Genomic DNA, 25,038 nt, shown 5'->3' with positions numbered 1-25,038 from the left:
TTAAATAATGATTTCAAATGCTATATTAATTGGGTGGACAGACAGGTTTAAGTGCAGACAGGTGGACAGACGGATATTGCAAAAACAGTATGCCTCATGATGGAGGCATAAAAATGCAAGCAAACAAACATAAAGGGAAGGAGACAAACCAACCAACCTGCATTCCAGTTGAGATATCTGAATGGTGCTCCATCAGACCATTCAAAGCCACCTTCTGCTGACAAATCACTGGCACCAAACCACACGTCAACCTCCGTAGCTGATTTCATACGAGCTAAAATGATAACACAACACATATATCATCTGGTTAAAGTAAGATAAACATTTGCTGAGGACACACTTGATTTTTTTCAAAATTCTCATTTTACACGATTGTAATTTTCATCAATGAACTGACCTACCCTGCAAAAATCAAGGATTTGTGACATCTGAGATTTTATTAAAATGACTGAATAAGTCGTTTAATTAAAAAAAATGTTCTATTGGCCCAACCAACCCAAATTTTTAAAATATTGATTGATTTTGAATGAACTATTTTGAAAAATATCAGAAAATTTTCAAATTTTAAATGTTTGCAAAATTGTTCAGATTCTTTTAGTATTTTTTAAGCTTTCTGTGATGTTTAGGATCACTTAGCCTCTTACAGAATAAATAAAATAATAAAATATATCCTGATCGACCATGATCGACTCAAAGTCTGCCCATACAACAGGCTGGTTTTTCCGATCACATTATATAAACTTACCATTTACAAAGCTCTGCTCATTAAAGTCTCCAATGCTGCATAAATCACCACCTTCAAGCCTACATTGAAGTGATGCTCCACTCCAAGTCTTATAGTCAGATGGTCTGAAGGCATAACATCTGCCGTTGTAAATATTGGAATTACCATCATACTCCCAACCAGGACCACACTTATCATTAAAGATGCCTGTATGATGGGAAACAGGTACATAATGAGTGTAAGTATGGTACTGTGGGATGGCCAAACAAATGATAAGTAACCGCTAGAAATGGTGATTTGTATACCAATGTGTGGGCGAAAATATAACCTACCGGTCTAAAACATGAATAATAATGAACCCAAAATGTACGGGAAGAATTTTTGCAGCACGTATGTCAAAGTTCAATTTTCGATTTGTAATTAGGATAACAAAAACAACTGGTAAGCAAGTCTACAAAAAATTACCTCAAAATGTCAAGTGGTCTGAAAATAAAAATGCCATCAAGAAATGTCACCCTTTTGGGCAAAAATACAACTTATTTAGTTATCTCAACACGAGGTCATCAGCAGATACATTTTCCTAACATATTGGACTAACACCTCAGCTGTATGGTATTTCACAATATAAAACAAATGGAAAGAAAAGTGCAAATGTTCCTCATTCTTTAGTAAAAATAATTTTGATAAAGTGACACTTTCTAATGATGTCACATAAACATGTATGGGTACTATTAATAATTAATTAGGTAAAACCAAATATGGAGGTATCCAAAAGGTATGCTAATTAGAAGGTTTAACAAATCCGAATATGGTCTGGGTATACCAGAGTATCCAAAATTCTGTGTAAATGAGTCAATGGAGGTTATGTGAACATGTACAGTTAGTTTGTCTCTATTATATAAGCTAATATATTAGGTAGGCCTAATGTGTTTTTTCAATGAAAAAATATATTAAATTGGAATTTTAATGATAAGATCTTTGAGATTTTACTTTTAAGCTTCTTTTGATAAAGAGATTCTTTTTGTAACATATTGCTACATTTAAAGGCCCACGGTAGTAGCTCTCTCAAAATGAGCATATTTAAAGTATAATACTGATCAAGTTTAATCTCTAGTTAAAAATTAAAAAAATTGTACCTGTTGGAAATGGAGTAGGAGTTCTGATTACACCATCATCATCTGTTTGTAGGGAAAGAAAAGAAAGACACTGTAAATAATCAAATAATAGGAGAGCGTGGCCTAGCGGTTAAGGCATAGGACTTTGAACCCAAGGGTCAAGGGTTCGAATCCCAGGTCCGGCTCTTTGTGTCCTTGAGCAAGACACTTCACTCTACTTGCTTAGTGCTTCGGAGGGCACTTTAAGCTGTCAGTCCCGTGTACCTGCATATTTTCTCACATTAATGTAGTGTGCACGTTAAAGAACGTCTGAGCTATTCGAAAAGAGCAGGGGATCATCCGGTCATGTTGACTGTACTTCAAAATACACTCATCTACTCTAGGTTCCAGAGTAAAAATAAGTACAGCTTGTCTGTACGCAAAAGCGACAATACTCATACATATGAGGGAGGCACTTATAAGGAAGAAGAACAACTGCAACAAGAACAACAATAACAACAACAAAAATATTTACGACCCTGTCCACACTAGTATATTTTTGCCATTGTGTCGTAATTACCCGTTTCTAACACAATGATGCTAAATTAATGATGAAAGTGTTCACACAGTCAGCACCTCGCCGTGTGCACTTCTAGTAATAGATTTCACACCACCAAATAGAATGATATGGTTGTGCGCCCTTAATTTCACTTCTCAGAAAAACCCATGCATTCTCAATTTAAGCATTAAAATGAGCAGAAATTTGTATAATTTTAGCCAAATTTGGATTGGTCATGATTAGTAATATTAATTCCGGCAAGTGTACCACAGATGGGAGAGATCGAATAACTATTAATGATTTTAAGCAGCCTTTTCTTTACAGAAACACTGGCATGGTTTTGCCTGTAACATAGGCAATTCCCGGACATCATAGACTTCGAGGGCCAGTCGTAAAAAAATAATGACGGTCAACCCATATTTTTTCCCAGCCAGAGGGATCAGGCAAGGGCTGATTTCAACCATCATAGCTGTCGCTTAAAACTGAGTCGCTCCTGTGAAGAAAAAATGATGTTTTCTTAAGGCAAATTTAGCACATATCTTTATGGGACTCTGATTTGGTGGTGTGAGATCAATACACATGCCACAGGAATTGTCAAGTCCATGGAGTAAACAACAAAGTGTGTACACACACAGATAATTTTCATTGACAATTATGGCACAATAATGCTATGAACCTGAAATCTACCTTTATGTCTTTTGCAAATGTAGTTTTCTTGTCTATCGCACTCCAAGTCATTCCACATTCCTACATTATGATATGCAGCTGTCAAGTGAACACAGTCTTCTCCGTTCCCAGCGTTGTTTGGCTCCCCAGGTGCCCAATTTGTAAAGTCAATCTATAAATACAAGTTCATTAGGATTGTCAATAGATACTGTAATAGATATCATTTGCAAAATTTCTTGTCAACATACAAGGAAATATGACCTGGATATGTTCTACTATGGATCTGATTCACACCAATAGTATAGGTAAGAATTCTAATATAAATATTCTCCAACATAAATCTGAAAAAAAAAAATGTCACATTGAATGATTGGATATAAGTGAACACCTACAGAAGTTGAATCTGACCATTCAAAATTGCCTTCACCACTCAGGTCATGAAGACCAATCCATAGATTCCGCCTGATACCATCTGCACGAGCTGTAATATATAAAGATGAAACAACCCATCTTAGAGTTCCTCCTTTTAGTTTGGAAGCTAAAATATCTCATTTACCTACTGTGGTTGTGCCCAAACCAATGGGGTCATTCCTAAAGAGATTATATTGCATCTGGACTCAAATTAGCACAGTGTGTAACACTATGGAAAATCCATAATAATATTGCCATTCTCAACATGAAACATCATGTTTTTAATACATTGATAAGCTTTAGAATAGCCTCCCATCTACTACCCATTTTCTACCTATCTACCCCAGATAGCTACAATCTTGGAAAAAAGTACTTAGAACGCTTGGCACACTCCGTACAGAATTTCTTATGATCATGTAAATGACGTATATTGTGCTTGGGAACAAACATGACATCTACAACAATGATTTACCCTTCCTCTCTCCCCATCAATCAATGTTGGAACACATTGGGAAACCGCTGAAGACATTGGCATTTTTCCACATTGCATAGGGGAAAGGGGTGACAGTTTTCCGTTATTTACACTAAAGCGTTCCAAGACTTATTTCTAAGAGTGTAGGTTCTATATAGGCCTTAGGTACTCTTCCTATCCCTCCATCACTCAAAGGCCATTGGGAGGTGTAACTCAGAATCAATAAGTGAACCAATCTCAATTTTAAAAGAAAATAGGACCCATCAGTATACATTATGCCCAAATTGTCAAATTTGCATTTAGAAAATTTGGGGTACAATAAGTTAAATTGGGCTAACTGTCTGAGCATTTGAAGAAAATTGCATTGATATGCCAATCATGTCTGCGGCACATCCCTGTATGGCCATTTGTACTGAGCATCAAATATCGCTCCCTACCCTATAGGGGTGCATTAGCTCCATACAACATAATACTTACTGGATAGGAAAGACTGTTCATTTTCATCATGTATACTGACTAAGTTGGCATTCATGCCTTCGCATGTAGTTTGTGCTCCACTATATGTGGTTGTGTCTTCTAGGGAGAAATAGTAGCAATAGTCGCCAAATAGCTGCCAGTTTGTAGGACATGAACCAATCTCTACGGAAATAAAAAATACAAATGTTGATTCATATTTTGTCCCAGGAGACACAAAACATTTTGAATTTTGGGTGATACTGTAGAATTCTTTGTTGTTCATCGCCGTTTAACAATGATGCATCTGCATGGTTTATTTTGTAAGGGCAGCTTTAGCTACCAAGTGAAGTAAACCACTTAGATACATCACACATGAGTTGTTAAATGGTGGTGAACAATGGTGAAACATGATTGAATACCTTTCAACAGCAAAAACAAGCTAATTCTCATGATTATTTTATTTGACATGAAGAAAAAAAACACTACTTGCCTTGATCTGGTGGTATTTCTGTCACAGGTCGACCTGAAATGAATGCACAGAAAGAAAATATTATAAAATTACATCTGGAGGATGAATCAATCAATTAATTTATTAGTTGATTGATTGATTGGTTGATTGATTGATTGATATTCATAGTCATTCATTCATCTGCTGGCAGACAGGAGTTCGACATTAGATTGTCTATAATGATCAAATGTTTGTAATATAAATGATATTTTCTCATGATATCTGGGTTTTTTTTTCTTGGCCACCACTCTTCTCATGTCTTGTTTGCAGGCCCAGGATTTATTTTGGGGGGTGGCTGATTTTGAAAAAGTGGACTTTTTTTACCAACTTTGGACCTTTTTGGACTGGGGGCAGATTTTGTAAAAGTGGACTTTTTTTCTCAAAATTTGGACCTTTTTTGGCCAAAAGGCATAAAAAAAACCCTCTATTTTTTTGCTTGCTACGCTTGCAAATGGGAGGGGGATCCAGCCCCACTGGTTACAGCCTGTACTTACCCAATTGTATTTTGCACATGAATGGTTGTAACTGGTAGCAATTCATAACATCCCATTTGGCACTTACACTACCTGAAATGAAAATCAAATCAAAACAATTTTCATTTTCATTCACACTAGAAAAATAATAACAATACAGGTTTAATTTAAATTTAAAACCTCCATGGTATGATATGATTTGTGCATCCCTACAGTTTCTGGCAGAGAAGCATGCACAGTGTAAACACTGATGTGGGGTTCTGATTGGCTAATTCAATCGTCTGACAATCATAACAACAGACTGATAATCTGACTGGCCAAAAACGTTGGTCGGTGCAGATTGGCGCTTTGAAAGGGAACACAAAGCTCCGCGTATGTCGTTCATTAACATGGCGCTCGCGTCAGTCTGAACATGAGACTGCTGTTCTTCTCTGAAACCGAGTGCATCAGATTGCTTGTTTTGGATGTGTAACTCAGGAAGTCTTTGACAACTAACAGTGGCATGTCAGGGAGGGGGGGGGGCTTTGTTAAAAATCATGTAAAATCAGCCAAAATTCAGATTTTTCAAAACACTGATGTGCAGTCATACTGCTATTGCCAAAGGAACCTCCTGGTTTTTAAATACCAGGACATACTTGACGAAAATATACAGTAACTACAATCTTGGCGGAAAAGGTTGCCACACCAAAGCATTAATTGGCCAACATCCATCCCCGCCCCCCTATTGCAATGTTGATTTGGCCAAAATCCTCATCATGTCTACATTTCAGTCTCCCAACATTGAAAGATGGGGGGTGGGGAAGGGGAGGGTCTAAATTGAGTGTGCATGCATTTTTGCAACTATTATACAAAGATAATGCGGTACTGTGACATATTTAGCTCTGGCGATTGCTTTATTTTAATACCAGCACGTGCTGGTGTGGCAACAAATTTCCGCCAAGGTTGTAGCTCCAGGCCTGTTTCATCTAAAGTAATCTTGCTTTGAGCCAATTTAAACAATGAAATTCAAAATGTTAAGGAATTTAATTGCATTTGTAGCAGGTCAGCAGGATATGGCCTACAATGGGCTATTCCATTTGAAAGCCACACTACCCCTGTGGAAGATTTAGCTAAAGTCTTCCACAGAGGGAGTATGAGTTTCAAACAGAATAGACAGATGGGTAGCTTCCATTTGAAATACTCACTCCAGCTGTGGAAGATATGGGTAAAGCCATAATACAGGGGGAGTATGGGTTTCAAAATGATTAATCCTGACCAATTACATTTGAAAAACATACTCCCCCTGTGGAAGATAGTTCCAAAATCTTCCACAGTGGTAGTATGGATATCAATTGGAATAGCCCAATACCTCCTTCGCCCAGTATGCATGCTACTGACCCCCTAGTGATGGACATACCTGTGTATATGCTTCCGCAATCATCTTGTCCTGGTGTGTCTGCTGGCATTCCATCATTCCAATTTGTGTAAGACATTGAGCTTCCTGATATCCACTGGAAGTTGCCATCAACACTTGTATCTAAAATATCATCATTAAAGCATAAAAAAAGTTTGATTAATATAACCTGACTGACTCAGTCACTAAAAAACACAGACCCAAACCTTGTTATTCCATTTAAACAATAGATATATATTTTTCCTTGACCAAGAAGAATTTGTTCAGGAATCAATGTATATTATACTCACAGACAGGGTTTCTTTTAATAGCCTGTTCAGTTCGGGAAGTACTCAAGTTTGGTTTTGGTAGGGACGTGCAGCTGAGATTTTGGAAGTAGACCCATAAATATACCAATTTTTCAAGAAATTTGGACCCATTGATACAAAATTTTCGGCCGAATTTACGCAAAATTGTCTTAGTTTTTACAATGGAAAATTTTGGCTAGATTAAGGAAAAATTGGGCTGTTTTCTGAAAAAATTGAGAAAATTTTGAAAAAAGGACCCATTCATATACCAAAATAGGCTTTGAAAAAGGGCCATTGATATACCAGAAGGCTGAAAATGCTACCCATGTTTATGGCATGTCCCATTATGGTCATTTGTACTGAGTACCCCCGGGTTCAGTTTTATTTATAAGCTTACAACTTCTTGCTACTTTTTAAGAAGCTTAGAAGCTTACAACTTCTTGCAAGGCTATTTATTAAGCTTTTCTAGCTTAAATTGGATGCTTACTATATACCCTAGGTCTTATATTTTTTCATAAATTCTAGTAACTACCATTGGACTATAAACAATAACACAAAGCCTTGAAATGAAGAAGAGGAAATATTTAAATTTCAAACATCATATGCACACAAACATCACACCTGTTACATAAATACAAACATACAACACAGTACACACACCCTCAGACATGCACCCTCCCACCCACACCCTACATACCATCACATAAGTGTAAGCACCAGTAAACGAAGACGTGAAAAACAAAATAGAATTTTTACTATCCAATTGTGGACACACACATGTAAGTTTCTTTTGCCCGACAATGATCGTGGTGATGAAGTTTTTACACGGGGGGGAGGTACCCAAGTTTGGTTTTGGCAGGCCGGGTGTGCCACAGAGAATTTGAAAAAGGTCCCATCAATATACAAATTTTTTGAAGAAATTTGGATGGATATACCAAAAGTCAAAATTATTTGGCCAAACTTAACACAAATTGTCTTAGTTTTACCAATTTTCTCCCAAAATTGGGAGAAATATCAAAAATTGAGCTAATACGACCTTGGTTTTGTGTCTCCACTGTTTTAGTATGTCCTCAATTCTCAGTGAAAATCAATGTACCCCCTCTCTGCACACCCCACCCACCCACCTACCTGACAATCCAATGTACATATCTGTGTAGCCAGCATTTGCAAAGTCTTGCATTTGTACAGCAACTAACTGATTTTCAGGGTCTCTGTAAAACAAAGAAATTTTTGTTCATTTTGAGTCATGGTTGAATAAAATCATGTTACATTCTAGCAGTTCTATAGACAAAGACTAATTTGCCCAGTGTAAATGCACTAAAAAGTGATCAAATTACATTCATTGATAATGCACTGACATAGGCTTAGGAACCGGGGGGGCTGGAATACCTTTCAGCCCCACCCCCAATAATCCTAGGTGAAGTTATAAAATTGACGGAAAATGAGTGTTGGTGACCTATATTTTGCACAATTTTCTGACTCCAAAGGGGGAACCCACCTCGGCCACCCCCAGGGTGGCTCACCAAAAATTTGTCAATTTTCAGTCCCCCATGTTGAAAATCTTCCTAAGCCAATGACTGAAGTAACTCCAGAGCTTCAACCCATGCAGACATTTGTTGCCACACAAAGCACTGTTGCTAAAAGGATGCACTTGCCAGAGCTAAGTAAGTTACACACTTCCACATTATCATTGTATGATAGTTAGAAATGCACATTTAGCTAACTCCCTTCTTCACCCCCACTTTTCAATGCTGGAAGACTATAATGCAGAAATGGTGATGATGTTGTACAAATCAACATTGCAATATAGGGAGCGGGGAAGAATGTTTGCTGATTTACGCTTTGATGTGGCAACATTTTTTGCCATAAATGTGGTGAATAATTTTTCTGGACAAAAAAATACTGATGATGGTTGTGATGGTTCTTCTACATGAATGCTGATTAGGGTATTGCACATGTATGGAGCTGTGTCCATTAATAATTATAACAGTTCCGTGCAAAGTGTGCAGAGATTGGGTCATTGGGGTTTGGCAAATCAAAACGGTTGTTTGATGGCATGTAGAACTGTATTAATTTTTAAGCAAAGTTGAACACCGATGGCGCTATTTATGTTAAAACTTAGATGATAGCATTAAAACATCATTAAAATGAGTAACACATAGGGAATTTTCAAACTACTTTTTATCATATAATGAAAGGAATAACTCATATTGGGCTATATTCAATTTAAAATGTATCTAAATAGCGTCCTCAATTTGCACAATAATATACATTTTATAGAATAAAAATTACCACAAAAAGGCAGAAAAAGATTGATAAAGAAAGGAAAATCTGGGTTTAAAATAGGTAAAAAATATATAATGATCACATCAAACAACTGTGGCAGACTATAAATCATTCTTTTTGAAATACTTACGACATGATGGTGATAAGGTAAGCCCCCTGTGCTTCACAATAATGCTTGGCATCACTCCACGTCTTGGGATTATTCCCATTTATTTGATAACATTGACCATTAAATTGCTTCCAGCCAGTTGCACATGTACCTGTTTGAAGCAAATACAGCAATCAAAATTAATGTAAATATAGGACCCACAAGTTCCCCCTGATGCTTTTTGAAATATTATCAAAAAAATATTTCATGAAATGTTTTTTTCCCAATGTATTAGGGAGAAGTTTTAAGTTGTGGAACCTAAATTTGAGTATAATACAATAAGACTATATTAAAAAAATCCTTTTTCTCAAAGCTCACGCACGCATTAGTAAAACTGTGCGCATTAGGTAAATTGTTGTAGAAATATTTTCTGGTAGGAATCCATGCATCACTAACAGCTAAATTGCAGAATGCAGAATCGGGTGCAGAATTCGACAACTATGAGAGCATCAATGTGGACATCATAGTATCAAAATGCATAATGGTCTCTTGACAAACATTTCAAAGTTCTATATTTAAAAAAAAAAAAAAACATTTCATAATAGGTTTTCAGAAGCTAAAGAGCTTTGAGACAGAGGATTTTTTTTTTAATATAGCCTAAATAGATATGTATACACATTCCATCCCAAATATATATAGGATAATTAAATTTTAGAGACTGGAGAAAATTCATGCACCCAATCTAATTTGCAAAAAATAGAAGGAAAAAAATTACTTCATAATTCTGAATATTCATAATTAATTGGTGTTACTTTTGGTTATTTTGTTGTAGAAATGTCTGAAGAAAGAATTGTTACTAATATTGGGAAAACAATCTTAGAACAAAAAAACAACAACAGCTAACTGATCAAATATTTCTGCTTATTACCGCACAATCCACTTTATGTGGGTTTATTACATACAGTGGCAACAGAAGCATTAAACTTAGGGAGTAGGGTGCCTGTTTGCACAAGAAGTGCAGGAAAAAATGTCAAGTTAAGACTTTTTGCCCAATTTTGGTATTTGATGAGCCAGTGCAATTTTGTCCTATTTTGGCCCAAAACATGGTGTTTTGAAGCTAAAAAGGAAGATACACAGGGCATTATTTTTCTTCCTTCTCCTACTAGAATTTTTAGGGGACATCTACCATGGAAATATTTAGGGGGGGGTTGTGTCCTCCCATTCCCCCTTCTGCCACCTATGATTACATACCTTCAACCCTTTCACAGAATGACCTCTTGGAATCTGTGCAATGGTCAATCTGCCATTTGCCTACCTCAGGGTGATCAACAGCAGCACAGTCGCCATTTCGATTGAAATATCTGTAATAATAAAAATACAAAATATACCATTTTAATTACTATTCTGTATCAAAGCTGCTCATAAGGAATTTTTTTGAATATCGGAACTTCATTCTATAGCTGCATAATGTCATGCTCAATTGCAAAAAGTGCAAATTGTGTTTTAGATGATGAAAAAACACCACCCTGTACTATGGGCGGACAGATTTACCAAACTGGTTTGACCAGTCGGAATTCTTTAATATGCTAATAATATGACCCATAAAATTCATAGAAAGCTTGAGAAATCTAAAAATAATCTCAAATTTATTTGGTATAAATGGGTGTTTATAACTGCACACAGCTTAAAAATACAATGTAAAAGCTGGGTTGCTTGGGCCCATAGAACATTGGGTTTTTCGTTCACTTTAAATGTATTACTTTGATATTTTGTTTAAGAAAACATCCAAGGACCATTCTAGTCAGCAGGGCATGCTTGTATTTTTGGGGGGGCTTTGGGGCGCCACCCCCGGTAAAGCAGGGGCGGCCTAAATGAAGGGCGGCCGAGAAAAAATTAGGTCAACCTTTTCGGCTGTTGAGGAAGGCGGCAAAATTGAATTTTCTTCAGCCCGGGGCCACGGTTGACCAATGGCTCCAATCAAAACTGCATTGATGGACTCCTTAAATTTTACGAAGCACAGACGCTTAAATTATGTAAATCCTTTGCCGAGTTGCTTATAATAAAAGTTCGTCATTGTTGATACAAAAAAGGAACCAAGTATTTAAGTTCAGAACTTCGGACCCCTTACAATTCTCATTGGACCCCTTAAATTTAGGTTTTGCAGGACTTAAAGGGTCCGGAAAGAATATCAATTGGACCCTTTAAATATTTGAGCTTGTGCTATCCCTGCTAGTCACAAAGCATTAGGGTATTCCATTTAAAATCCACACTACCCTGTGGAAGATTTTGGAAATATCTTCCACAAGGGAGTATGAATTTCAAATGCAATGAACATATAACCATGCAGTTCCATTTGAATTTTATACAACCTCTGAAAAAGATTCAATCTGAATCTTCCACAGAGGGAGGGTGTGTTTCAACTGGAGCTGCTAATGTGTTCATTTCATTTGAAATTCACACTCTCCTTGTGGAAGATATTTCTAAAATCTTCCACAGGGGTAGTGTGGATTTTAAATGGAATAGCTAATTTGGTCTGTTTTTGTATTCATTTTGGATGTCCTCATATTGGTGATATGTTACTCATGTTCAGTCATGCTGAAAAAAATGTATGTTGTAGCAGTCAAGTTAGCTCAATCGATAAGGCGTTCGACTGTGGTGCGAGAGGTTGTGAGTTCGAACCCAGGCGGTGCCTAGTACGCTCACATGGAAAGAAAATTGAGTTAGCTTGAAATTCCCCTGGACAAGGAACTCACTGCTAATTTGTCTCGTTGTAACCCGTACGAAACTCAGGGAGCTGATCCTGGTTGCGATGGTTATTTGTGGTATGTCTAGGGTGTGCGCTCTTGAAGCAGCAAAGTCCCTGATTTGTTGTTTAATGGTTTGTGGAATGATGTGGGCCGTAGTGGTCAGCGACAACCTGTAAAGTGTGCTGAGGCTTGTGGATCAACGTCTAGGCGTTGTGCCTGTGCGTAGCGCACTATAAATCACTGCGCTTTTAATCTTGGTCTTGGTGTACACTACACAGTGTCATCGCCCTGATATCTTCATGGCAGAAATCGCCATGGTAGGTTGAATCCACTGCCATGCATGGCCATTTTGTATCGACCTGTTTAATAGTTTTGAGTCGCATAATGGGCGAATGACATCTGACTAAGGCTACTGACAATAGCCCGATTAGGCCGGTGACTGACCTCGCTGTGTGTGAGTCGAGCATGGTACGCCATAGGTCATATGCTTTTAGACAACCTCCACGATTGGCCTATATACTGCGCTATATAATTTGGCACATATAAATCAGAATTGTTGTCAGTTTTTGACTCAAGAAGCAAGCTTCTTTCTCAAGACGCAAGCTAACGACTATCATATCTGTTCAAAATATATATTCAAGTGCAAGGAACCATATCTGGTTTCTTTATACTAAATCATTTACGGGAGATATTCATCATTTTCTACGGGTATCCAAAGATTTTCGTCTCATATCAAACTCGTGCATAGTACATTCACGTGTATCGATCCTGGGTATTGATTTTAGTATCTCTGCTGACAAAGTAATTATTAGCCAGGCGATGTCTGTGTGCACTATAACCTTTGTAATCTATCACCTACTGATTATCAGGTTGACCAACATCCCAGTTTTTGTATATTTCAGGTCCTGATCCCCAACTGCTGTGATCTGTCCAGGAGAAATCACCTTCAAAACCTCCCTCCTAGTAAGGCAAACAAAAAGCAATAACAAAACCATTGTGAAAAAATATCAATATTGATCTTCTGTGAAGGATTTTATTCATTGCGGTATAAAATGACAAGACAAAACACAGTTAAAAACATTCCTCAATGATGCTAAATGGTTTATTTATAAGGGGTGTCTTGGGCCAAAATGGTTAGCAGGAGGGTGAAAGTGCATAGGAACAATGCTGTGAACTACGTCACGCTATTGTTCGACTAAGGCTACATCATTTTTAACGCATGCGTGTTCGTCAATATAGCTTTAGTCTCCTCCACCTTCGCAACACGGTACGTGGAGTGACTGGAATCACACTGACGGCGGAGGAGAATACTAGCTGGTCAGACAATTTAATTCTATCAAGCATATAATACCTGAACAATCACCGTCATTTGATCGATTTACTACATAATATATTGTATACACAAAATATAATTTTAAAATTGTAAACCTGTTTACTTATATATTTGTGTACTAAAGTATAAGGACACATGAATAAAATCATGTAGAAGACAAAATGGCCGCTAATCCGCCTATTGTCTAGACTTAGACTACATCTTCCGGTTGGTTATGTAATACTAGGATGCCTATCCCTTTGTATCGATCCCTGTGGTTAGCCACTATCTGCAAAGCACAATGATCTTATATTATTGCGCTACATAAATCCTTTGGCTTTTATTTGTTTTGTTTTGAATATCAATTGTTGATTGCTCTGACCATAGAGAACTCATTGACTGCTCAGTGCCAGAAGTGGGTAAGTGCAATAGCTCCCATGTATAGCTGCAATGTGTATATGAATACAATATACTGTATGTAAATTGCCAAATATTCACAAGGCAGCTATTGCACTTACCCACTTTTGGCACTGAGCAGTCATTATGTTCAGCAGAATTTGCCGATACAATAAGAACAGACCCATTTAAGAAGTGGAAATTGACACTTCCTTCACACAGCCTACATTTGGGGATTTCTCTTCACTGTACATAAATGCCACCAACATGGCATGATAATGGTATTAATTTATTCACAATGCAAGTTTTGGGTGAATTTCAAAACTGCTTATGAGAAAAAATCATTTGAAATATTTATGAAGTAATATTAGTATGTTTTCCCTTACGCATGTCCAAGATGACTGCCATCATCCTATGCGCAACTCATAATATTGTGGTATGTGCTGGACATATTGTGGACATGTTAAAAGGGCATTTCATGATCCACAGCATCATCCCCAACTTTTTTTTTTTTTTTTTTTTTTTAAAGATATTTTTCTACTGGAAACCTTTGGCTACATATTGTTCATGGACAAAAATTTGTTTGGCAAATATATTGTGAAATTTGAATTACGTTCTGGTACACCAGAACGAAATTACAACACATTGTCTATGGAGCAGTGTAATACACATAATCATGCCCAACTCGTAAATACAAAATCGGAATCAACTGAAAGTTTGGGAATAAGCTTTTTTCATGGATATCTACTGAAAAATGTCATAAAAAGATGCTAGGATCATGAAATATTCCTTTAAATTTTGTGCTGACAAACTTACCATATCCGTTAACCCAATCCAGTACTGAATATCAATTGTTGACTGCTGTGACATCAAGAAATCCTGTTCACCTTGAGAATTTACTGATGCAAGATGGCCGCCGATGAGCGCACAGAAAGCTTCGGCATCAGCAAATTTCCTTCTACTGTCCTGCCACATGTAACATTTGCCGCCATATTCACGCCATCCATTGGACTCATCACATAAAATGGGCGTATCTGTTGAGGGGTTTGACAAATGGGTATTAGATATTTGCTTAAGGGGTACTACACCCATTGCATTTTTTTTTTTTGCATTTTTTTGCATTTTGTGAAGAAATGAGAAAAAGAAATTAGACAAAGTGGTATGCAAAATGAAGGGGCAAATCTTCTCGTTCAATTGCTGGCATCAGTATCAATGACGCGTACATGCTTCTAATGGTATAAGCCAAAAAGTGGTACATCACTGATGTTTTTAATTCACTTCATTTTGGAAAGCTTACTATCAACGGATTTCGTTAAAATTTTGGATATGTGTTGCTAACACATTAGGGAAATAATGTTGATATGTAAAATGGGAATAAGTGGTCCCTGATTTCTTTTATGACTTCATGAACTTGGTGCTCCACAACTATCAAAAAAGCGAACCGGTTAAAATGCTTCTATTTTCAATATTGAGCTATATTTTGTATTTTGAACTTGCGACACTATGTCACTGAAACTTTTTTTAAATTAAGCCATAGGTAACAGGTTACCACAACCACACTACAGCAATGTTGAAAAAGATTGTATTTTTTTGTCACCTATACCACCATATTAGGTAGTTTTCCGTAAGCTTCATTTTTGTGATTTTGGTAACTATTTTATATTTATTTGCCCAATCCATCTCAACTAGGCAATCTAAATTGTACTCACCATTTACATCCCAAGGTATTTTAGTATATCCACCTCACACATTTCCATTATATATCCAGTAACAGACAAAATATCAAAATTGATGCCTCATTATGACATGTATGATATCACAGACTATCACATGTATTCAAAATTGATGCCTGAATTTGACCTGAACCAATTGACCTATAACCTGACCTTTGATGACCTTATAGCCTTTTTTAATCTCTTTTCCTAACAACACATTATAGAAGATACATACATGGTGTAGTATTAAATTGTCTATGTGGAAGAGATTAGGCCTATTTAATTTATTCAGTGTTATAATCAGTGAGTACATTTCTATAGATAGTATAACAAAGGATATAATGTATTCTATTCATGTATTCTACTTGGACATGTTCAATAGAATAAATTATGGTTTGTTATGAAACACACATCTCAGTTACCAGGATACAGTAAACAAAAAAATATATAGGGCTAAAATGATTTTCTAAAATGGTTTAAAACCACTTTGTATGTAGAGATATTTTATAAGTTCAGGACATGAGATGATGAACATATTTATATACTTTATAAATTTGCAACAAAAAAAAGAAGATGGGTACTGATGAAAATCAGGGTATTATATCGCCTTAAAGGCACTGTCAATGATCGACATAAAGTAGTAATTTATATTTCTAGAATGGCTTGTGAGGGGATGATGAATCAATAAAATTGTCATTAGGTGTTTTCATATGCAAAGAATTGGCAAAAAGGAAGAAAAAATGTTACTGATGATAAATATGAAGCTGCCATGAATTGTATGTAGCTATCGTATGGACAGACTAAAAATGTCATCTTTTACAATTATTATGTTATGTTTGGTCTTATCACTTATGGAATATGTTCGCACACCCATTCGCAAGTCCATGGATCCACCATCTTGCTAAAAAAACAAGGTTCTCCTGTAAACGCATGCCCAAGATGAGCATTTTTGCAAAGCGTACATGGTAATTAAAACATATGTTTGACAGCACACACTTTGCGGGTAGAACCTCGTTTCAAGATGACCGTGCAATCGGTGAATACTCTTTACAAACTGTAAATCTATAGGATAGAAGGGCCTAAGTAAAATAAATAACATGTTTATCATCCGACCTTGTCAAAATTTAGTGAGGGAGGCCCTTATTATTTGTTAATTTGTTACAAATTTAACATTCATTTCTGTGTAAAATTGCAATAGCAAAGACTTTGTCAACATTATCATAAAAATGGGGAGACCCCTAATATTTCCCCAAAGTCTTACTCCTAGCTTGAAGAAAGTGTTTGCAATGTGTTTATAAATGATCACCAATTACTTCTGTACGTGTTTTTATATCCCTAGAACACACATAATATTGCGGTGCAATACTTAATATATCTAGCACACACATAATATTGCAGTGCGATACTTACTTATATCCCTAGCACACACATGATATTGTGGCGTGATACTTACTTATATCCCTAGCACACACATAATATTGCGGTGCGATACAGTTTTCATCGTTCCATTTGCCATTTGATGTGGGACTCATTTCAACACAATTTTCATCCTGGGTTCCAGGATCCCCTGCCCCGTTATCTGGTTGACTACCTCTCCAAAATCTGACAAAAATAAATGCTGATTATAATTACAAAATGGAATGGATGACATTGATTAATAAACACTTACTTATATCTCTAGCACAGACGTAATATTGCGGTGCTATGCAGTTTTCATCATTCCATTTACCACTTGATGTGGGAACCATTTCAACACAATTTTCATCTTGGGTTCCTGGATCTGTGGCTCCATTATTAGGCTGACCATCTCGCCAAAATCTACAAAGAAGTAGATGGCAGAAATATATCTAGTGCAGCACTGTTAGGGTAGTTATGTACCTGTCCCTTCTTGCTATGAGCCAGTGTTTGAGATATATACACTGATTTGGGGTCAAAGGTCATTTACGAGTTAAAATCCCTGTTATTGACCAAAATTGCACCAGCTTCTTCAATACATCACAGAGATGATGTGACTGGTACATATTGTATAGCTCAATGGTTATTAGGAGCTATGTGGGTAAATGACTGCATGTCTTGGCTAGGATTGTTTGTTTTTGCTTTTTGACATATTCAGTCAGCTTGGTAATTAAAAAAGTTACAAATAAGCATGGGCGTCAATACAGGGGGGGGGGGGGGTGGTCCCTACCTTTTGGCAAAGTGACCCATTTTTTGTTCTTTTCAGTCACATTTTGACCATTCAGGATGAGTGTCCTTCCCCCCACATTTCAAAACGGATTTATGATAATGCTAATAAGACTACAAAAAATTGTAAGACAATAAAGGCAAAAAAATTGTTTGCATGTCCTCCACCGACAGACCCTAATCCGGAAAATCTGAACAAAATTTTTGTTGTTTTACTGTACAAATGAATACCGACCCTAATTTTGGAGATTCCAGAAATTTTTTTTTCTTTCAACATTTTTGACATCCTGAAATTTTTTTTACAGTTTCTTCACACTTCTAAAGTTTGTTTGGCTTATATTAGGCGGAAATTATTCAGCTTTTGTTACTGCGCGCATCAATAAAGTCCCAACTCACGTTCGCATAAATTCACATAAGCGTGCGCCAGTCACGCATTACGCAATGCACAACTGCGTGCATGCCATTCTATATCAAATCACGGTGTTACAAGTCTTATTTTCCCGCCTTATATAAACCGAACTTTAAACATGAATGAAGTGGTATAGTAACAGCTTTTTTCGTGAATATCTACTGAAAAATGTCATAAAAACAGGATGCTAGGATCACAAAATCCTCCTTTAATACCCTCCTTGATTGGTTCAAAATTGGACACAATATTCATTTTGGCCAATCGGCAGGTAGTTCTCATGGGGTTAATTGGGACAAGTATGCATAAAATGTGCAACTTTTTGGGCAATTGTGGCTAAAACTAGATCAAAGGAAGATGCACATTCCAACAACCTCTTCCTTTAAAAAAATGGCCCCTAGATCGTGGGCCCCTGGGCCCTGAGGTAAATCTGACCCTGTTAAATGCACTATGGTGAGAGCAGGCGTCTGAATTTAATCTACAGATGTTGCCAATTTAATTAAGATTTTACAGGTCAATATTCCAGCAATCTTTTCACTGTTGAGAATCGAACCAGGGGCCTCATACGCCAGAAGCAAAAATTCATTGTTTACAGTGTTTACACATAATTATGTGTGTGTGTGACATAATACTTACGTTGGGCTGGTTAATGGTGTGTTATCTACCCACATAAAGTTACCCTCTGATGCGTCATCTGATAAACCAATCCATACGTCACCTCGTGTGTTGGAGAGTAAACCAATTAAAAAATCCTAAAAAGTACAAGAAAATAACAGGGTCAAATATTCTGACTGGTGCCATAATCTACATTCAAGATGAATATGTCTATAGATTAATAAATGTGTATCACTTGTTGTAAGTGAAATTGTACAAAATAATACATGCATACTGAGATGTTGATGTGTCTAAGTAATGCACAAGTCTCGCAGGGGGTGGGTGCATATTAGATGCATCAACATCTCAGTACTAGTGCAATTACTATTTAGCATAAGAAATAACAAATTTTCACACACTTCTAAATGCATTTCTCCCCGCTGTGCAGAGCAATTCTGGATGATTTTTATGATATTCCGAATGAGTAAATAACTGAATAGGCCTTCAATGTTGTGCCATCCCAAACGTACCACAGTTTCTTACCTTAACTTGTGAAGTTTTTACAAGGGGTAAATCTGCACTCATTGCTTGACATCTTTTCCGTGCTTCACCCCAAAATTGTCTGTCTGATCTTACTAAATAGCATGTATCGCCAAATCTCTGCCACTGACCACCACAGTCCTGGCTAAGAGCTGAAAACAAGTAGAAATATAAAATTTATGTTCAAATATTAACAATTGTGTGTTAAAATATAAATAGAAATGTTAATATTTGAATACATTAACGGTTTAACGTGTTTAAAAAGTAACACTTAATATATTAACACTTGTTTTTGGAAAGTGGTGTTAATGTGTTAAAGCATTTAAAAATGAACATCCTCATTTAATCATAGTGTTAATGTGTTAATAAAAGTGTAAAAGTGTTAATATTTTAACACAGAATTGTTAATATTTTAACACAAATGTTAATATTTTAACACATTAACGGTTTAACATGTTTAAAAAGTGTTGCTCAAATAGACACTTGTTTTTGCAGTGCACCACAGTCCTGGCTAAGAGCTGAAAACAAGTAGAAATACAAAATTGTCTATCTGATCTTACAAAATAGCATTTATCACCAAATCTCTGCCACTGACACCACAGTCCTGGCTAAGAGCTGAAAACAGCTGATCTTATTAGATAGCATGTATCGACAAATCTCAAAAAGCCGAAATATTCTGTGATATTTTAAAACAATGTATACCAAATTACCAGAATTGTTTGGTAAATTGTAAAAAATTTAGGTTATTTGCCTGAAAAAGGTGAGAAAAATGAAACATCCATCCCAGTGGGCTTGTCAGAAAAAATTATGCTAATGTAACGTTGGAACATTGCATAATGGCTAAAGGATAAAATTTTTTGACGTAAATTGGTTGGTTCAACTATGTAATAAGATAATTTTACAACTGTACATTATTAAAACATTCAACCAAGCAAAATTTGCCCACGGTTGTAAAATTATGTGATTACAATGTTAAACCAACCTAATAACGTTAAGAAACTTTCCTATACAACCATCCTACAACATACAATTTCCAAACGTTGTATTGACGTCATGACGGGGACAAATCATGGAGCCACTTGACCTTAAAATAGGAATTGTCTATGACAGGTTTCTTTTGAGATGATAGGAACAGATTCTGAGAAAAGCACCTGAGTAAATAGGAATGTGTATCAAAGTGTTTGATGCCATTAGCATCATATTATAATGTGACCCATCACATCAATAATGTGGCGACCCGGTGTGGCAATTGTGGGAAAGCCTCATTTTAAAGGAATTTGAACTTTATTTGGCCCTTTAGATCAATAATAGCTGACATCAATGTGAAATGTCCTGTTTTTTCTTTATATTTTTTCATTCTTAATTTGTCTATTTTCAGAACTTGCCTGGTCATTTGCATGATGACTGTATCACAAACCCTATGATTTTTTCTGCATCGTCTGCCTAAAAACTATAGCATTTACACTATCATTCATATGTGACATGATCAAGGGGAATGAGTCACATGTCGGCCCTGGTCGAAAATGAGTTTTACACATGCTTCTAAAGAGGACATTTAGAGCTTTCAGAAACTGAAAACCCCAAGTTGATATGACTTTTCTTTGTGAAGTTACGTCAATTTATCAATCACTGAAAACAATTCAAAACAAAAGAATTTTAACACTTTCTTTGCCAATATCTCAAAATCAATATTAGCGACATCCGACTCATCTCCCTTGATTGTGTCACATATGAGCATGTCTTAACATTGTGTAAAATATGAATATTGGGCTATTTCATTCAAAATCCACACTCCCCCTAAGGAAGATTCTGGAAATATCTTCCACAGGGGGAGTATGAATTTCAAATGGAATTAGCACATTAGGCAGCTCTATTTGAATTTCATACACCTTCTGAGAAAGATTCAACCGGAATCTTTCACAGAGGGAGGGTGAGTTTCAAATAGAACTGCCTAATATGCTCATTCAATTTAAAATTCATACTCCCCTGTGGCAGATATTTCCAAAATCTTCCACAGGGGTAGTGTGGATTTTAAATGGAATAGCTCAATTTTTGCAAATAAAGTATAACCATGGGTCAAATCCCTGGCTGTATCTAGCGGCATTTTGGTTCACATTTTGTGACACATTATAGACAGTTGACTACAATCTTGGGAATAAGTCTTGGAACACTTCAATTCGTGTAAAAAACAGGAAATTGTCACCCCCCTCTTCCCAGTGCAATGTCGAGAAATGCCAATTTCTTCAGCTTTTTTCCAACATTGATTGATGGGGAGAGGGGAAGGGTAAATCATTGTTGTAGATGTCATGTTTGTTCCCAAACACAATATACATCACTTCCATGATCATAAGAAATTCTGGTTTAAAAAAAATAAGGTTTAAAAATATATATAATTATTTACAAAAGCTAGAATGCCATCCCTGATACACACTATTACTAATCAGGTAGAATACACAAATAAGTAGTGGTTTACTTAGAGAGAGGTACAAAGATTAAAGTCCTGTGATTAGCTGTGCATTTCATACCACAAAAGGCTGATTAATAATGATTTCATTAAAAGCCTGCCCTAAAGTTTTATTACGGCACAAGACAAACATTTATTTTAATACCACAACAAACATAACATATTGTCTAAAATTCTACAAATAAAATAATCATTCTTCAGTCAAGAAGGGTACTATAGTGTAATAGAGCAAATAGTGTGAAAACAGAAAACGCCCCCTAAGAAATGTCCACTTCAGCAACAGTTTTAAAATGTTGTAAAAATGTTATTGTACAATATTTGTTGGAAACATTTTTGCAAAATATTTTATTAACACTTTTGAAGAATATTTTGCAGTAAGTGTGAATGCTATTGAAACATTTTATTCCCTTTATTATACCCTTTATATAATATGACATTTAAATGTTTTATGTACAACCCTTTGTGTTTGCTGGGCTCTGTGTATGGCTGATTACCAGGCCCATGACCAGGATTTATTTGAGACGGCTGATTTTGAAAAAGTGGACCTTTTTCAAAATTTAGATATTTTTGGACTGCGGCGGATTTTGAAAAAGTTTTTCCAAAATGTTGACCTTTTTTGACCAAAAAGCCATAAAAACCCCTATTTTTTGGCACACTACGCTAGCAAATGGGACTTTTTGGGCATTTGGTCTGCCCCAACCCCCCTGATTACAGGCCTGTTGATAACTTGGCTGTTGAGCTGATGGTGAAATAGGAAACTCACCAGGCACAACTACTTTGCATCAATTTAACCTGCTCAATCACACCGTAAGATTATAGATAGGTTAATTTCCTGTTGGGCTGGTTACTTTTTATTAATTACTAGATAAAGTAGCGTTGCATCAGTCATTCAATTGGGGGAGGGAAGGGGGGTACCGGCAATGATGGGAGGCACTGGTCTGTGTATTGATTGTGTTTTGGATTTATTACATTGAGCTGCACTCTGTAGTAATGTTTCTACACTATGTAGGGAAGATCTACATCATCTCCAAGGTAACATAGTTTGTACAGTGAATATCAATAAACATTACTGGCTCTCAATATCACAAGAATGACAATGATGATGTTGAGTGGTCTCTGCATTTCTAGCTGGGTGGGGACACCTTCCTGCCCCCAACCATTACCCACACTCATTAGTCAAACAAATAATTTTCCTATTTTGTTTACCGCCTGGCGACGGTGGGCAACTCAGAATTATATTTTGTAAGCATCCATGTAAAAGGGTGGTTTCCGATCTATTTTACACAACGCTCTGCAGGGTCTATTGTTCTATTGTTTCCGATTAGAGCGCTGACATTGTGACTTGTGTTTGGCAGGTGTGAAATACATCTGACTGGGCGTTTTAATTACGTAACGAATAAAGGCATTGGCATCATCGAATGGCTGCCCAGTGCTGTTGTGTTTAGTTATTATATAGGCCTAATAATTATTATTAAATGTTTTCATCATTCCTTTCTTTTCCCTTCTCTGTACTTATTCTTTCCTAGGCCTACACTTTATCACTCCCTCGCTCTCCTTGTTCCCTTTCACCGTCTCTCTCTCTCTCTCTCTCATTCCCATCATTTTCCGTATATTTCTATTTATCTACTTGTCTTTATTATATCTTTTCATTTCTCCCTTCCTCCAGCCCTCTCTCATTCTCCATATCCTCTCCTCCCTTCTTCCTCCCTCCTCCCCTCACAAAACTTCTCACAGGGGTGAATCTGCCCCTTCCCAACCCCCCTCCCCTCATTGGGTACGCCACTATTTCTATACCAATCTCCTTCTTAAAATAAAATTAAATGGAATTTCTTAAAAACATCCTTTATAGGCCTATACTTGAAGCGCCTAAAGTCAGGTGGGTGGTAAAGATGATTGCATCGACAGCTAAAGCCTCCTTTATAGACTTCAGACCCACACAAGCACACATTTGGGATACGTGGGAACAATGGTACCACTTTACACATGACTGCCCTTACACATGACTGTATTGTGGTCACTTATTGATATATTGATACTTATTGTTCGAAACAATGGTACTTCTAATCGGCATCAAACGAACAAAGCATTATATAATCTATTGCGACTCTATTTCTATTAAAAGCTCTTTGATTTTACACACTATATTTAAAAAATTCGGAGCTGACTTCAACAGCGCCTTGAATAGCCAATCATCATCACTGAATGACACTCATACCGACACACGCAATGCCTATCCTTGTTTAGGGCCAAATTTCAAGCCAATTCCTCGCTTACGGTGTTTTTTTAGTAAAATCTTCATTCAGGGTTAGTTTGACAAAATTTCAACATCCTCGCTTAGGGTCATTCTTTAATGTCAATTCACACGGATGCTTACAACATTAATACATGAGTGGCCCCCAGGATTTACCGAGAGGAGAAATTTGAGACAAGTTACGATTTAATTGGTGGATTTTGAACAATTGACCCCTGTGCATGAGATATTTGACATTTGACTTATAACTCCTGAACTAGGCACCATAATGCAATATGGCAATTGACTTTTTGATTCATAGCACAGAGAGGAGCAATTTGAGGTATACTGCAACACAATAGAACAAATTTAAAATGTTTTATCATTTAAGGTGTAATGCCAAAAAAAATTAGTTCCATTAATGTAGCAAGACTAAATGCGAAGTTAAATATCACTACACAGCACCATGTACTACATCTGCCATTGAAGCCGAATCTTGTTCTTTATACATTTGGTTTAAGATTAGCAACCGTTTTAAACTGTTGTGATTTGGTAGTGCACAGCATCTTGCGAATGGTAGTGAGCTTTTTAAAAATTGCATTGATCTTTTCATAGCGGTGTAGAAGAATTCAAATATCACTGATACACTTTTGCAGGTCCTGTGGTTCTCGAGTCATGTTATAAAGAGGGCTGAAACTACAACACTTTTCTCATTAACTCATAACTCATTAACAACAATAAATCAAGCAAGTTTTCAAAATTGATGATTTGTAGAATGAACTGTTGTTTTTCAATAATATATTGATTTAGATAATGAAAATCGACAACAATACTTCGTCTACCCGTAAAGATATTACAGTTCTTCAAGCCCCCCTTTTCCATAAATATATAAAAAAAATGTTAAATCATTGAGTCAACCAAAACCAAAATATTTTTTGAAAGGTATGACTGAGAGATGTATGACATTAACAGAAACCTTGTGACAGAGATATCAAATTCTGGTTTTGTTAATGGTGTTTATCAGCCTTTGTATCTG

At 36.4% G+C, this 25,038-nt stretch overlaps 1 protein-coding gene across 1 annotated transcript in view; it reads right to left on the bottom strand.

The window, feature by feature from the left end:
• The window catches only part of LOC140142331 (macrophage mannose receptor 1-like), a 54,599-nt gene that overhangs the window by 29,255 nt on the left and 306 nt on the right, over positions 1-25,038 (bottom strand). Inside the window, exons 2-19 of the mRNA XM_072164300.1 lie at positions 19,312-19,460; positions 18,811-18,926; positions 17,257-17,405; positions 17,041-17,205; positions 14,689-14,906; positions 13,024-13,124; positions 10,669-10,778; positions 9,460-9,589; positions 8,172-8,254; positions 6,760-6,879; positions 5,385-5,456; positions 4,873-4,905; positions 4,404-4,565; positions 3,436-3,524; positions 3,065-3,215; positions 1,861-1,902; positions 746-931; positions 158-274 (exon numbers count right to left, since the gene is read on the bottom strand). Of these exons, the coding sequence (XP_072020401.1) occupies positions 158-274; positions 746-931; positions 1,861-1,902; positions 3,065-3,215; positions 3,436-3,524; positions 4,404-4,565; positions 4,873-4,905; positions 5,385-5,456; positions 6,760-6,879; positions 8,172-8,254; positions 9,460-9,589; positions 10,669-10,778; positions 13,024-13,124; positions 14,689-14,906; positions 17,041-17,205; positions 17,257-17,405; positions 18,811-18,926; positions 19,312-19,460 (2,193 nt within the window). The remainder of the gene's footprint in view (positions 1-157; positions 275-745; positions 932-1,860; positions 1,903-3,064; positions 3,216-3,435; positions 3,525-4,403; positions 4,566-4,872; positions 4,906-5,384; positions 5,457-6,759; positions 6,880-8,171; positions 8,255-9,459; positions 9,590-10,668; positions 10,779-13,023; positions 13,125-14,688; positions 14,907-17,040; positions 17,206-17,256; positions 17,406-18,810; positions 18,927-19,311; positions 19,461-25,038) is intronic.

This window comes from Amphiura filiformis, chromosome 20 (genome assembly GCF_039555335.1).
Source record: "Amphiura filiformis chromosome 20, Afil_fr2py, whole genome shotgun sequence".
Classification (NCBI taxonomy): Eukaryota; Metazoa; Echinodermata; class Ophiuroidea; order Amphilepidida; family Amphiuridae; genus Amphiura; species Amphiura filiformis.
The sequence above is the reverse complement of the archived record's forward strand: the minus strand, read 5'-3'. Positions and strand labels throughout refer to the sequence as shown.